The 16,822-nt window shown below is 38.0% G+C and overlaps 1 protein-coding gene across 1 annotated transcript in view; it reads left to right on the top strand.

The window, feature by feature from the left end:
* Nucleotides 1-8,517, top strand: part of blmh (bleomycin hydrolase) — a 38,254-nt gene extending 29,737 nt beyond the window's left edge. The window contains exons 10-12 of the mRNA XM_062068069.1: nt 900-1,017; nt 1,259-1,325; nt 8,249-8,517. Of these exons, the coding sequence (XP_061924053.1) occupies nt 900-1,017; nt 1,259-1,325; nt 8,249-8,397 (334 nt within the window). The 3' untranslated portion in view covers nt 8,398-8,517. The remainder of the gene's footprint in view (nt 1-899; nt 1,018-1,258; nt 1,326-8,248) is intronic.
* Nucleotides 8,518-16,822: the final 8,305 nt, after the last annotated feature.

Below are 16,822 nucleotides of genomic sequence, written 5' to 3'. Positions count from 1 at the left end.
CCGTTCCAAATGTACCATAATATGAACACAAATGTTACATGCAGAAAGCAATTCATAAAAATGAGAGGATAGAAAATGGATGGATGGATGGATGGACGAATAAAACTGATACACTCACATCACTTTAACCTTTGTTGATGACTCTTGTTAGTGAAGTTGGTGTTGCACAGAGATGGAGCTTTGTTCTTTGCTAGGAGTTTTTTTCTTAAAATCTTACCTTTTTTTTAATCAAAATGCTAATACTCATAACTTTCTTTGTCCCCTGGCCCCACAACAATGATACGCAGGCAAACGGTAGTTTGTTACCTGAAATATTTGGCCATATGCAATCTAGGGCAACAATTTGGGGCATACAAAAACTAAACCAGCATACCTTAGTTTGACATTGTTGCATCACCGATGTTGTGTGGCATCACATGACAAGAGCAGAGCTCATCCGCTTCAATGATCAATCTGTCTCTTCAAAAAATGGGAATGTTCTTGGCCCTGCATGTGCACCACTAGTTGAGATATTGGTGCCAGGCTTAAATCTAGTCTCAGAATCAAACCAGTTTTGTGCAATATTTTTGACTTGGTCTCTTTTGAGGGTCAGCTCGTTTCTATGAATGTCAACGATAACCAGGAATTTATGGTTAGAACATGGGGAACAAAGTAATATATTCAGTTTATACATGTGGGATTTTAACTTACCAAGCTCTTTTTGCTTTACACATTCTTAGAACATGCTTCACCCCTTCTTCTACTAAAGTCTATCATATATCAGGATTAAAAAATAAAATTGATGTATGGGTTTAAAGGTTTGAGGAAATGGCTCAGTTACATTCTCTAAATCAAAATGTATTTTGAATGCAGACTGTTTTGAGGACATGATTTAAAAACTCCCACTTGTGTGCTCGCAGCTTCAACCATGAGCTGGTGTTTGGTGTTTCAGTGAAGAACCTTACTAAGGCAGAGCGCCTGATATGTGGAGACTCTCTAATGACGCACGCCATGATCCTGACTGCTGTCACGGACAAGGTGGGCACACACAAAAACATGATGTTAAGGTCCATCCTGACTACAGTTTGGCGTGACCAAAAGGAACAGCGGAAAGAACCTGATTCATTTTCCCAGGGTTCATTGCTTCCAAGTTTATCCTTTGTTAATTGGCTAAATAGATTCATGGTGCTGTCAGTTTCCCCTTTGTAAGTGACACCAGCTGTGAGGACACTTTCTTTGCTGCAATCTCTTCATCATCTTCTCCATCTGTCTTTCTTAGGAAGGAAAAGAAGGCTATGAAAAGTGGCGGGTGGAAAACTCCTGGGGCGATGACCGTGGGAACAAAGGTAACAAAAACTAGTACTTTTGACATGTGGGTTGTTTTTTATACTGTATTGTATAGTCAAATTAATTTAATAATTTTGAACTTATTTTGTCTTCCACCTCTTTGGCCTTTTTCTGTTGGTCGATTCTGATTTTTTTAATAAAAAAAATTGCCCATACAGTGCATCTGGAAAGTATTCACAGCACTTCTCTTTTTTACACAGTTCGTTACAACCTTATTCCAAAAGAGGATAGATGAATTTTTGTCCTCAAATTTCTACACACAATACCCTTAATGACAATGCAAAACATTTTGTAGATTTTTTGCAAATGTATTTAAAAAAAAACTTAAGAAATGACATAAACATACATAGTAAGGTCAGGGGCATCCTGTTTCAACTGATCACTCTTGAGATGTTTCTACAGCTTAATTGGAGTCCACTTGTGGCAAATTCAGTTGGTTGGACATGATGTGAACAGGCACACACCTGTCTATATACAGTATATAAGGTCCCACACATGACAGCGCATGGCAGAGTATAAACCAAGAATAAAGTCGAAGGAATTGTCTGTAGACGTCCGAGACAGGATTGTCTTGAGGCACATATCTGGGGAAGGGTATAGAAAAAAATCTGCTGCCTTGAAGGTCCCAATGAGCAAAGTGGTCTCCATCAACCTTGAATGGAAGAAGTTTGACAGTAAGAGAGGTGAACAAGAACCTGATGGTCACTCTGTAAGAGGTACAATATTCCTCTGCAGTTAGATGAGAACCTTCCAGAAGGACAATAATCTCTGTAGCAATCCACCAATCAGGCCTGTATGGTAGAGTAGCCAGACGGAAGCTATTCCTTCATTAAAGTTTGCCAAAATGCACCTGAAAGACTTTCAGACCATGAGAATCCAAATTCTCTGTTCTGATGAGACAAAAATTTAACTCTTTGGCATGAATGCCAGGCGTCATGTTTGGAAGAAACGAAGCACTGCTCATCACCAGGCCCAATACCACCCCTACAGTCAAGGATAGTGGTGACAACATCTTGCTGTGGGGATGTTTTCAGTGTCAGGAACTGGAAGACTTATCATGAATTCAGCAATGTACAGAGATATTCTGAATGAAAACCTGCTCCAGAGCACTCTTGAACTCAGACTGGGGTGACAGTTCATCTTTCAGCAGCACAACAACCCTAAGCACACATCCACGATATCAAAGGAATTACTTCAGGACAGCTCTGTAAATGTCCTTGAGTGGCCTAGCCAGAACCCAAACTTTAATCTGATTGAACATCTCTAGAGAGAGCTGAAAATGGCTGCACACCGACTCTTCCTATCCAACCTGATGGAGCTTGAGATGTGCTGCAATAAGAAATAGGCGAAACTGCCCAAAGATAGGTGTGCCAAGCTAGTGGCGTCGTATTAAAAAATATGTAACACTTTAATTTCTACCAAAGGTGCATTTACAAAGTAATGAGCAAAGGTTTACTTTATTATTTTTAATAAATTTGCAAAACTTAAAAAAAAAAACTTTCACATTGTCCTTATAGAGCATTGTGTGTCGAGTTTTCAGGACAAAAATGAATTTATTCCATTTTGGTATGAAGCTGTCACATAAGAAAATGTGGAAAAAGTGAAGCCCTGTAATTACTTTTTAATGCACTGTATGTGAAATGTATCTGATTTTTTTCAATGTGAACAGCAAAAAAAAAACGATTTATGCCTCTTTTATATATGAATATAAATTGGATATGTGTCCGATGCGACTGCAGTCTGAGCGTTCAGGTCGCATTCATCCAACCTGTACATCATCGAAAGGTGACTGACTGTAAGCCCTCACTTTCATTCATAATCTTCCTTGCTAAATGCATCATAGTGATACCTCGATTGTTTTTAGTAATCCATTCCAAAAGGTCAATCAATTAACTGGTTTAGTTACGTCATATTAAAGTATTTACAAGCACAATAAAATCTTCAGTGCAATCAATGTGGACAAGTCCTACAAAGACCAAATCATATACGAAAACTGAATACATTTTTCTAATAAGTATTAATAATACAACTCATATAATGTGTTTCAGACACTAAAATAATAATACATATGTGTGAGTGTGCGCGCCACTGAAAGAGAGGTAGTCTGCCCGTTGCGAAATAGGTCCGCTTTTGTATCTTTTTCCATAAAAATGTGTTCTCATCACAATTAAAACCTTGCTGTGTTACGAAGCCATCTTCCTCAATCCCCTCAACATGAGCAAGCACAAAATGACTGCTAGCATTACACAATAGAGACATGACATGGTTCGCACACAGAGGCATATTTAGCTCCGTTTTAAAAGTTTGTAAACCACAAGTTCGCAAATAAAAGAATTTGTGAGTCAAGGTTCCACTGTACTACTCTTTTAATCATTTGTTTTCGCCTCAAAGTCCTCATTCTACAAGTATGTAAACAAAAACAAAATAAATTGTGAAAATGAAAATAGCTCTCTTTGAACTCCAGTATGGATATTACCGTGGGTATCTACGCCAATGATATATGGATCGATCTACCCTCCCCCTTATGTGTACGACTGGCTGCTACACACCAACAGAGCTCCATTGTATTATCCTTGACTCATGTTAATCCATCATGTCAATAGCTGCTTACTTTCTGCTGTAACACGGTTCCATCTACTATTTTTAAACTTTACTAAGAACTTATTTCCTGTGTGTTTCAAGCTAGTTTAGCTTTAGCTTTTAGTCTTCTTTTCTGGTTCTGCCTGCTCTTACGTAGTGTGTAACAGTTTCTCCTCATCCTCCAATTTTTCAGAGATAATGATACATACTGCGTATGGACATATGTGCAAATATGTCATGTGTAGCTTGGAGATGGTTTGCTATTGAACCAGTTTGACACCCATGGCACACACTTATCCTTACGCACTGAAGTTAATTTATTTTGCAATGTATAGGCTTCAAAATATTTGATACAAGTGCAGTCAGGAGAGATGGAACATATGTCATTATCAGTGGCCAGAATGTCTTTATGCAACAGGTCACACTTTCCAGCTGCTTTTTTGCACTACTGCACCAGACTTTACCGTCTGCTCTTGTTATTCCCTCCATCCTTTCATCCCTGTGGTTGGTTCATCTTCCTCTGACCCCTCTATCCTCTTTGTTTTTGGGTTGGCCACTCTACTGTAAATTGTATGATAGTATTTCAGGTCAGTCATGTGTCATCTGGCAACACACATATACAGTGCAGCACAGTACATAGAGAGAAACGGAGACAAAGTCTCACACTATTTGTTTGAGCCCACAAATCATAGTGACTGCTTTGGAAAATATGTGAATACTCCCACAGTCACAAGAGTAGTATTCACTAATATCTTATTTCATAAACAGCAGATGAGGAGTGGAAAGAGATCAAGTCATTCTGTAGCCAAATTGATAACGCTTTGTTTCGAGAAAGTGTCATTCTCTTGGGAATCCAGGGGCCGGTTTGTTGACAAAAGCTGGAGGAGGAAAGAGATGTTTGGAGTCAGAGTGTGCATTAGAAAGTCATGAGACAGACCATGAATGAGCACATTGTAGAGGTAAAATCCATTTAGGGATTTTGATTAATAGAATAACAGATTAAAGGTGACTTAAGAAGGGAGTCAAAGAGAGGTTCTAGCTCCCTTTGGGACTTTCAATATTCTCTCTAAGCCAGAAGAGTTTCTCAGGAGAGATATAACTTTCTGTGTCCACCTTGTTAAAGCGCTTACATATCTGCAATTACTCGTTTTGGAAGAATGCTTGCCGAAGCATTGTGTTTTTATCATTATTTTAATTAGATGGCACATTACCCTCAGTTGGGCTTTACTGCATGTCATTAATGTGACTTTTGGGAGAGAAACCTCCCTATCCTGATAAAAACACTGAGGGCCTGATTTGCTAAAGGTTTTTGTGCACTAAAACACGTGCACACTTCATACCACACGCAAAGCTGATCCACTAAACGTGCACAAAATGAATTGCATCTGTTAAGTGAGCAGAATGAGGGGTGTTATTAATTTTGCGTCTTTGTCTTCAACTATTATACAAAGTATTAGCTGATCATCAAAACACCCATAATACTGGGTGGAGAAAATGCAAATATAATTAAACAGCACACGCAATGTGATCCATCAACACTCACCACTTTTTGCGAGCACTATTTGGTGTTTTGTTTCACGCTTGTCAGAAGCACGAGTACACTAACAATTCCACACATAGCTGCAGGATCAGTGCTTGCGCTGCACAGACAGACTATGGACAGTATAGAATCCTCCGTCCTACGTGTGTGTCAACATTTTGGTGGACGGTCAGAAATAAGCATTTTAGGTGTATCATCTATTCAGCAATTTCATTTTATAATTTTATTGCTACTAGATGAATTATAAAATGAATTCAATTGCTGCGTATGGTGTCTGCTGGCTTTTTTTTTTTTTTTTTTTCATGTTTTTTTTTATTGGTGTCAAATAGATTCATCATTGGACTGTACTTTTAACATTTTTTTAGACAAGGCTGGGAACAGCAGAGATAAACACATATTGTATTCTAACCTTAACCAACCATGTGCTGCAGCACTAGACACTGCTGTATTAGTATCTAAGCCAGGGCTCTTAAATTTGCGGCCATATTTTGTCGCCCCCCTACCTTACACCATAGTTAAGTGTAGAGTATGTGCTGCCTCTCATCCCTGGGTGGTTCATTCATAGATCAAATGTGGCGATCTTGAATCCCACTCGACAAACCACAACTGCATGCATGGTCTGAACAAAAAAATGACATTACAACATAAGTAAGTAAGTAAACACAACAACTACAGGAATGATAAACAACAACTAAGTTAACGCTTAACAAATAATTAAAGCACCTTTTTGTACAAAACATGTGCCCCAAAACATGCTGGGAAACAGAGAGCACTCCCAGGGATGGGATATGTGATGGTTCCTAACATGTTTAGCGGCACCTTTTTTGTCTTTGACCTTTGTTGTTTGTGAAAGGGCACCTATGATGATTTAAATCTACATTTGCAAACTTTCTTGTGGTGTAAATAGTAGAGAGAAATGTTGCATACATTCTGCTCCACAGTCACATTTACAACCCGTTTTTGAGTCTGTCTGCCGATTGCAAATAAAGCACCACCCTCTCCAAAAGTGACATTATTATCTTTTGAGAATTTACACTGTTTAAATATATATCTTGACAACGTCACTGCTATTTTTTAGACACAGTTGAAAATAAACCTTATATAGATTCACCTGGTCACAACATTAAGTACACCTGCAGGGGTTAAATCACCAAACTGATTCCCGGGCGCGGCGCCGCTGCTGCCCACTGCTCCCCACTGCTCCCCAAGGGGATGGGTCAAATGCAGAGGACACATTTCACCACACCTAGTGTGTGTGTGACAATCATTGGTACTTTAACTTTAACTTAACTTAACACTCGCTGATCGATACGGAGCTACATTAAAAAAAAGTTAAATTTTCCTGTTTTATGCACATGCCAAGATTCCATAAAAATATATAGATGATTAGAATATAATACTTTATCCTATTTGTTTTTGTGTTTCCACAAACTCAGCTGGCCTCATACGGAGCTTCTCTCCCTCTTGCTGATAGCTTTACATTAGGTACAAAAAGTACGTCCATCTTGCTGTGACGTCACAATTTAACCAGACTGCAAAACCCTGCAAACATAGGCGTCTAAAACTTTATGCAAGCTCACGCCCCAATGCATGAACCTTATAATATGATGCTTTAACATTGTTTAACGCGAGTATCCAGCATTCTAACATGTATCATTCAGAACAGACAAAATGTATTATAGGTCCTCTTTAAGCGTGTCATGCTTTCAATTTGATGTGGTTTTCATTTTCCTGAGACAAGTAAAAATGGTACTGTTTTGAAGTACAAAACAGATTGCCCTGTGTTGAAGAAACTGATGTTTGACGAAAGGGCTTTGTTCAAAATATGCATTCTAATTCAAACCAAAAGTTTATGATATCCTCCAAGCCAAACAAACACAACTGTACATTTATGAACCTTGATTTGTACAGAGCGTCGAAGAAACCCTCCATAGTATATTTCCACAAATGGGAGGGTATAATCGACCATCCAGTCAAGTAGAAGCTGAACTTCAAATCTCTCCTATAAATGCTTCTAGTTTTCTGGCTGTAAAAATGGCTGCCACCGTCCCGCTGTTACAGAAGACAGTCAACCTTGCCCTAAAAACAAATAATGACATCCAGCATGTAGGTTCCCATTGGTTCATATCAATAACGGTCACTCTGATGTCTTTGATAACTGTGTGTGGGATTCTCAGAACATGTCAGGAAGGGGAACGAGAGAAAACAAACTGAGCTCTGCATAAGGTCTGGTCACTCAGCCTGAAGCCTTCCCACCTGCTTCTCACATTTTGAGTTAGACTTGCTCAGACTTTCACTCTTGGCCATAAATTGGATGCATGCAAGCAAGAAAAGAAGCATGGTTGTGCATCTCCATCTGAATAATTTCCTCCGAATCATTGGCTTCCTCCATCCGTTTAGCTTTACGGTATGTTTCCTATACCTCCTTTCTTTACATACAGAAAAATGTAGCCATGTCAATGTTCAACTTCCTAAGCTCAGTGTTTCATAATAGGCAGGGAGACTCAATGCATTGTTTGGGTTTTTGCTGGTTTTTACAATTTTGCTTAATACATTTTTGTTTAGTTTTTTTAATCATATTGAAAGTGTGCCCATTGGCCCAGAATCTAAAGATTCAGTCCAATTCTTAGTATTCCACACTTTGGGATTTTGCGTTATTGAGTATGTTCTGTTTAAATGATGAAATGCTGCGTTGAACCAGGAGTTAACTATTTATCTAAGAGGCAATCTGTCTTTCAAAATGTGGTAGAAGCTCAACTGTCTGTGTTAATTTGTTTCTGTGTGTGCATCCCTTGCCTGCAGGTTACCTCATCATGACAGATGATTGGTTCTCAGAATATGTGTATGAAGTGGTGGTGGACAAGAAGTTCCTCTCTCCTGAAGTCCTGGAAGTAATGCAGCAAGAACCTTTCGTACTTCCCGCCTGGGACCCAATGGGCTCACTGGCCTAAGTAGACACCCAAGTTTTTAAGCCTTAACCTCTTGTCTCTTCCCTAAGCTGATTTTACCTCCCAACATTCCTTTGGAATAATGCCATTGTTCTCAATGAAATAAATATTTCTTTTTTTTTCTACCAGACTGCTTGTGTATTTTATCCGAAACGAATCATGCTTCGCTAAGTTCATCAAGTGTATCAGTTGTGCACAGCCCCCACACGAAAAAGGGGTTTCTCACGGTTTCTGTGTTTGCAGGTTTCAACTTGCAATAATAAACACAGTTGTCTTTTTACCATGTATCTAAACCCCAGAACATAAATTAAGTTGCGGCTTCAAAAATGTTCAATGCATAAAATATGCTGAGTAAATATTTACAAAGTTGGAACATTTTAATTAACAGTAGCAGAAACACTTACACAACTTTAGCATTGGCTTTTAGTAAGTATCATCAAATGGCCAATAGTAGCCTTTATCTTTAATTCTTGTATTTTTACATTCAATACCAGTTAATATTGTTACCGTGTTTTCCCTTTTTTTTTTTACTAAACCCTCCACATAGCAAAACTTATTTAACACGAACTAATACCAAAGTAATTAATTCCCAAACTATAAACCAAAGTAAATGTAACCAACACAGTAAACGTAATCCTGAGTATAAACAAACTGTACATAAACTTGACACCATTAACCAACAACAATATGGTCTTACCGACTGTTTATTTGATCTTAGTGAGTATTTTTGTGTGGTTCCCAGTTATTTTCATAGACTTAGATTGGCCATATCTAGTCACAGATGGACCAGACTGATCTGACCAATCAAAGTCTTCCGAGCTTGAAATGAAGCCTGTTCGGATGAGAGGCGAAACGTCTTCTAAGACAATCTAAACAGTGCAGTTGTGAGCGATTAAATGTTCCGAGAATACAATGACCTGGATTAATGCGAACATCCATAACTGACCAGATTCAGGTGCTGGGGAACCTTTTTGATGTCTTTATACAAGTCATATGCTCTTTTTTTAAAACTCTGCTGGTAAAAAAGAAAATAGCCATAGAAGGAATAGCCACAGTTGTAAGGTGACCCGGAAGAAATCTTGTTTTTGGAGTGTTAGAATACTATAGCAAATATACACTTAAAAAATTGCACTTAATTCACAGCTAACTTCATTAGACTTCATTTGAATAACACACATACACTGCCTCACTGCTATCACTATTGTTTTGAGACCTGTGTGTTTTGATATGTCAAATCCTTTGAAAATAATAACTCATGAACACTCGATGACCATGGACTGCTGTTTTTTTCCATAAAGAGAGTGAAGAATTCTTCATCCATCCATCCAATTTTTACCCCTTGTCCCTTTCGGGGGGTGCTGGAGCCTATCCCAGCTGCACTCGAGTTGAAGTCGAAGAATTCTTCCATCGGGACTTAATTTCTGCAGAAGCTTGCTTGTGGGGGGTACACAATCGAAAATGTTTTTGCGGTAGCGAGACCAACGCTGTAACATTTAACCTGTTTTAATAAATCCTTGTAAAATCTCCCAGAAGACCTGACTTCTGAGTGTTGAACAAAAGAACGCGGGTAGAGTTTAAAGGGTGCGCGAGGTCGTCGGACAATGTATGAATGTACACGTCACAAACGCAGTATGATCAACTGAGAGCATTATTTACTATAAATATTAGCGTGAATGCAAAGGAGTAAGCACTTAAGTGACCACGTATTTTTTTACACTTATTCGGGACATCGGGGTAAAAATTGTAAACGCCCTCAGTTTATTAAACAGGAAATAGTATCTTGAATGTGGAAATACTGTCAAAGCGCTTTGAGTACCTTGAAGGTAGAAAAGCGCTATACAAGTATAACCCATTTATCATTTATTTATTTATGCTCCGCCAATTTCTACTATGTCCCCACAAGGGTCGCATCGCATTTTTTAATTGCATTTAGCCACATTTGAAACAGAACCATATGCATGTGTTTTATATCGCCTTCCTTCATGTGCCTTCATTGTCTTCATTGTCTGTACTTTTCTGTTTTTATATGTTTTTTGTCTGTGGTGTACAGCCCTTTGTTTTTCAACTGGAGTTGTCTTTAAAGGGCTTTATAAATAAAGTTGGTATGGTGTGGTATGATTAATCTCAGGAATGCTAAAGGAAGTGAAAATTCATATACATTTTGTCAGATCCAACAAATTCTGACATGGTGTGCAAATCTGTAACCCTCCCTTTTTATAGGGTTGTGGTTGCACCGCGTATTAGCTAAGAGTAACTGGCTGATTTCATCTATTTTTATCATAGTACTGAAAGTAGTTGAGTTGAGTTGAGTTGAGTTTGAGTTTATTTCGAACATGCAAGCATACAACATGATACATCACAATTTCCAGTTTCTCTTTTCAACATGTTCGAAAAGGAGTAGGAAGAAGCAGAGCTTATTTAATCCTACCCCTTTTCTTTACATAACAGTTGCTAAAACTTTTTGTTCAGTACTCATCCAGATTTGGAGAAATTACTAATTTCCACCCACAATGACTATTGCTTTTAACTTGAACTTCCCCTGTCTGATGATGCAAGGTTCATTTTTTTATTATTACATTATTTTTGTTTCTTTCACACTGTTTGATAAACTCTCATCGCAATCTATTTAGGTATTTTTATTCATGCATGGACTTTATTTTTTACTTGTTTTTTATATGCAATTGTAGTGCACACTCAAGGAGGGTGTTATGTGCCAAAACTAAAGACTGTTAATAACTAATTTGAATATGAATGAGCAAAATGTGAAACAGTTATTTCAAAAATAATCTTATACTGTATATCTAATTCATGACCGATATATTTAATTACCTATTTATTTAGTAAAAGATGGATGTATTTATATTATTCATTGCACGGTGAAAAGTGACTGTGAAATGTCATTTAAACATTTAAAATATCTTACATTTAATAAGTGTAAAGTATTAAATAATTATAATAATGTGTAAATGAATAGCTTGATCATGAAAAAAAATCTAATAATACATAATACCAATATAATTATTGTTTAAGCCAATAGCAAATAAATAATTTAACAAATAAGACAATTTATATAATGTTTTTACCATGTTGGATTTTGATTATGTATTTAAGAACTGTCATATGATTTTAATTTTTTTTTTTTTTTAATCAGATTAATCTGATCACCCTTTGATATTTGGTTTAATCTTAATTATATACAGTCATAATTTAGATTAATTTTAAAAAGACCCCAATATTTGAACACAAATGCAATTTCATTGTCAGAATATCATCCATGTAAAGCTTTTTTTAAATGTTTTACTTGAATGCGTGTCATTTATTTGCTCAAAACATTTTTGTCTAAAGTCCAGTCAGGGTGTATTTTGACCCGTCCTACCTTTCATGTAACCATCCGCAGTTTACAGTAAAGCAGCGTTTCTCAAAGTGTGGGGCGCGCCCCACTGGTGGGGAATAGAGACATGACAGGTGGGGCGCGAGGAACGGGAGGAAATTTCACTTTGATTTTTTTTGATTTTTTATTATTATATTCTTTGATTTTTTTTTTTACTATGCTTTCATTTTCTATACACACTGGAAATCACTTTGTGATTCTGTCTGTGAAATCCGCTATATAGATAAATGTAAATTACTTATTTTTCCTGTATGCTTTACATTTCTAGGTAGGAGCGAAAGTTTGACAGACAGCAACAGTAACTAATGGGGGCGGGGCTAAGCGGAAGCTTTGTGAATGGCGAGTCACTGTGCGAGGATTTGCTGTTTTGCAAATACATAAAAAATAGAGCCCCTGCTGATGAGCTGTTCAAGATAATGGACAGTTTCCTCAAAGAACACGACCTTAAATGGGAAAACTGTGGGCTTTTGCTCTGATGGCGCGCATGGCAAAGTCAAGAAACGGGCTGCAGGCTCTAATAAAGAGGGTTGCGCCAAATGCGCATTGGACACAATGTGTCATTCACCGGGAAACACTCGCGTCAAGGCAGCTCAGCCCCGAATTCAATGAGGTTTTAACAGTGGCAGTGTCAAGCCTGCAGCCCCGATTTGAAAAGCTGTGCAGTGCAAAACAGGCTCATTGCAGCCACTAATGCTGGAGTACTGTAAAACTCATGTTCACTTGCTCTGTCATCCTTTTTTTGGCAAAGATTGCAAAGTGGCACTTTTATTTTCATTTATTATTGAACTTGATGCAAGTTATTAGATTTATTATTGAACTTGATGCAAGTTATAACACTTTTATTTGTTTTATTATTAAACTTGATGCAAGTTATAACACTTTTTTTGATTTATTATTGAACTTGATGCAAGTTATCAATCAATCAATCACTTTTGTTTTATTTATTATTGAACTTGATGCAAGTTATAACACTTTTGTTTTATTTATTATTGAACTTGATGCAAGTTATTTGATTTATTATTGAACTTGATGCAAGTTATAACACTTTTATTTGATTTATTATTGAACTTGATGCAAGTTATAACACTTTTTTTGATTTATTATTGAACTTGATGCAAGTTATAACACTTTTGTTTTATTTATTATTGAATTGATGCAAGTTATTTTATTTGATATTGAACTTGATGCAAGTTATACCACAGCTGCACAGTTATTTTATTTATTATTGAACTTGATTTTATTTTATGTTATTGAGTTTGAATGTATAAAACTTGATGTTACTTGATGTTCGATAAATTTGAAAATGTTAAGCTTGGCATTAGCGTTCTGTTGGGGCGATGGGGGCAGGTGGGGCTTGAAAACTCCCCCTTGTCCAAAGTGGGGGATGACAAAAAAAGTTTGAGAACCACTGCAGTAAAGGAACATGTGGGGTCAAAATAAATTGCGTGATTAATCTGCGTACAGTGTGTACATAATGTAATATTTTTTTGTAATGAATCACGTGAGTTCACTCATTATTTTTGACAGCATTCATTTATTTACATTTTACAATATTGCTGGAGGTAATAAGCAGGTCTTTAAGACAATACATTGCCATGAAAAGGGTTGAAGGTTGAATCCATCTTGTTGATTTGTGTTCCAGTACTTTGACAATTTAAGATCCTGTATATTGCTCTTAAGCGTTGTGTTCAGGTCCTGCTATGGTCCCAAACATTGGGACATGTTGGAGAGGTATCAGTTCACTGAAGTACCCTTGAGCAAAGCAGTATGTACTGTAAATGAGTGCACATCCTGTTTTTGCTTGTGTGCATTTCTGTCTACTCCATGTTGCATGTTTAATACAACAGAAAATAACTTCTAAATTCCACCTCAGGGAAGATAACCATGAAAAAGGATGCTGAACAATGCAGCATTAGAACCTGTGCACGCTCGTAAGGCATCTCCTCGTGATGTGTCTACTAATGTGCTCTGTTTACAACTGCTAATGGAGTTGTAGAAATAACCTGCCCTGTCTCATTACCTTGTTCCATTTCCCCGCCTGTTTTGTGCGTCTGTGTGTGTGCGCATGCCTGTGTGTGGATTTGTGTGTGTGTGTTGCAATGAGGATTAACCCAGTGCTTCAGCTGATGCTGACTGGAATGACGTTCAACACTTGCAATCCTGGATTCTGGTAAGAGGACACAGTTTTGCTCGATGTCAACGTGAGTGTGTAACTAGGTTGGCCTTTTTAAACGTCATCACACACAAACACACACACACACAAACACACACAAGGCTAAGTAGACTTCTATACCTGGCATGGTGCCTTTTGGCCCTGTCGGCTGCAGGTGTCAGTAAATAGGTTAGCTGGACAACCTGTGACTTGTAATCTGTGACTCATCAAAACACTGTTTACAGTTCCACCTTAATGATCTTTATGACGTCCACATCCACTTCTTGTATCCTGAAGGTCCTTCTTACAAGTATGCACCAGTGAGTTTTGGATTAGGCGCCAGGATCCTGCATATGTAGATGTAGGGGGCCTGCATGCTGGAGCATGTGTGTTGGCCTCTTAAGTCCAGCACAGCACAATACCGCCAGCACAATACCCAGACGTGTGCCATCGGGTTTGGACCGTGTTGATAAGGCGACTCCATGCGCCTAAATCGTCATAGTAAGGTAAGAACACCCTGACTGCCTGTCTATACCTAACACTATACCGGTCTATAACTAACACCCTGACTGCCTGTCTATAACTAACACTATACCTGGCTATAACTAACACACTGACTGCCTGTCTATACCTAACACTATAACTACCTGTCTATAACTAACACCTTGACTGCCTGTCTATACCTTATACTATAACTACAGGTCTATAACTAACACCCTGACTGCCTGTCTATACCTAACACTATACCGGTCTATAACTAACACCCTGACTGCCTGTCTATAACTAACACTATACCTGTCTATAACTAACACACTGACTGCCTGTCTATACCTAACACTATAACTACCTGTCTATAACTAACACCTTGACTGCCTGTCTATACCTTATACTATAACTACAGGTCTATAACTAACACCCTGACTGCCTGTCTATACCTAACACTATACCTGTCTATAACTAACACCCTGACTGCCTGTCTATAACTAACACTATACCTGTCTATAACTAACACACTGACTGCCTGTCTATACCTAACACTATAACTACCTGTATATAACTAACACCTTGGCTGCCTGTCTATACCTTATACTATAACTACAGGTCTATAACTAACACCCTGACTGCCTGTCTATACCTAACACTATAACTACCTGTCAATAACTAACACTATACCTGTCTATAACTAACACCCTGACTGCCTGTCTATAACTAACACCCTGACTACCTGTTTATACCCAACACTATAACTACCTGTCTATACCTAACACTATACCTGTCTATAACTAACACACTGACTGCCTGTCTATACCTAACACTATAACTACCTGTATATAACTAACACCTTGGCTGCCTGTCTATACCTTATACTATAACTACAGGTCTATAACTAACACCCTGACTGCCTGTCTATACCTAACACTATACCGGTCTATAACTAACACCATGACTGCCTGTCTATAACTAACACTATACCTGTCTATAACTAACACACTGACTGCCTGTCTATACCTAACACTATAACTACCTGTCTATAACTAACACCTTGACTGCCTGTCTATACCTTATACTATAACTACAGGTCTATAACTAACACCCTGACTGCCTGTCTATACCTAACACTATACCTGTCTATAACTAACACCCTGACTGCCTGTCTATAACTAACACTATACCTGTCTATAACTAACACACTGACTGCCTGTCTATACCTAACACTATAACTACCTGTATATAACTAACACCTTGGCTGCCTGTCTATACCTTATACTATAACTACAGGTCTATAACTAACACCCTGACTGCCTGTCTATACCTAACACTATAACTACCTGTCAATAACTAACACTATACCTGTCTATAACTAACACCCTGACTGCCTGTCTATAACTAACACCCTGACTACCTGTTTATACCCAACACTATAACTACCTGTCTATACCTAACACTATACCTGTCTATAACTAACACACTGACTGCCTGTCTATACCTAACACTATAACTACCTGTATATAACTAACACCTTGGCTGCCTGTCTATACCTTATACTATAACTACAGGTCTATAACTAACACCCTGACTGCCTGTCTATACCTAACACTATACCGGTCTATAACTAACACCATGACTGCCTGTCTATAACTAACACTATACCTGTCTATAACTAACACACTGGCTGCCTGTCTATACCTAACACTATAACTACCTGTCTATAACTAACACCTTGACTGCCTGTCTATACCTTATACTATAACTACAGGTCTATAACTAACACCCTGACTGCCTGTCTATACCTAACACTATACCTGTCTATAACTAACACCCTGACTGCCTGTCTATAACTAACACTATACCTGTCTATAACTAACACACTGACTGCCTGTCTATACCTAACACTATTACTACCTGTATATAACTAACACCTTGGCTGCCTGTCTATACCTTATACTATAACTACAGGTCTATAACTAACACCCTGACTGCCTGTCTATACCTAACACTATAACTACCTGTCAATAACTAACACTATACCTGTCTATAACTAACACCCTGACTGCCTGTCTATAACTAACACCCTGACTACCTGTTTATACCCAACACTATAACTACCTGTCTATACCTAACACTATACCTGTCTATAACTAACACCCTGACTGCCTGTCTATACCTAACACATTTATCAGTGCCTAACCTTCTGAGTTTTGCTACTGAAGGAACGTGTGATCATGTCAACAGATAGTTGTTTCATTTAGATATGTAATTTTCTGTTTGCATTGTCTGGAACCGCATCACAAGTTGACTCCCGCTGCTCCCTTGATCTGATAAAAAATGTTGGCAGAAAGCCAATCCACTTCACCGGAATCCGTGAATAATGAACATAAGCATGT

The sequence above is a fragment of the Entelurus aequoreus genome, linkage group LG13, assembly GCF_033978785.1.
Source record: "Entelurus aequoreus isolate RoL-2023_Sb linkage group LG13, RoL_Eaeq_v1.1, whole genome shotgun sequence".
NCBI lineage: Eukaryota > Metazoa > Chordata > Actinopteri > Syngnathiformes > Syngnathidae > Entelurus > Entelurus aequoreus.
The sequence above is the reverse complement of the archived record's forward strand: the minus strand, read 5'-3'. Positions and strand labels throughout refer to the sequence as shown.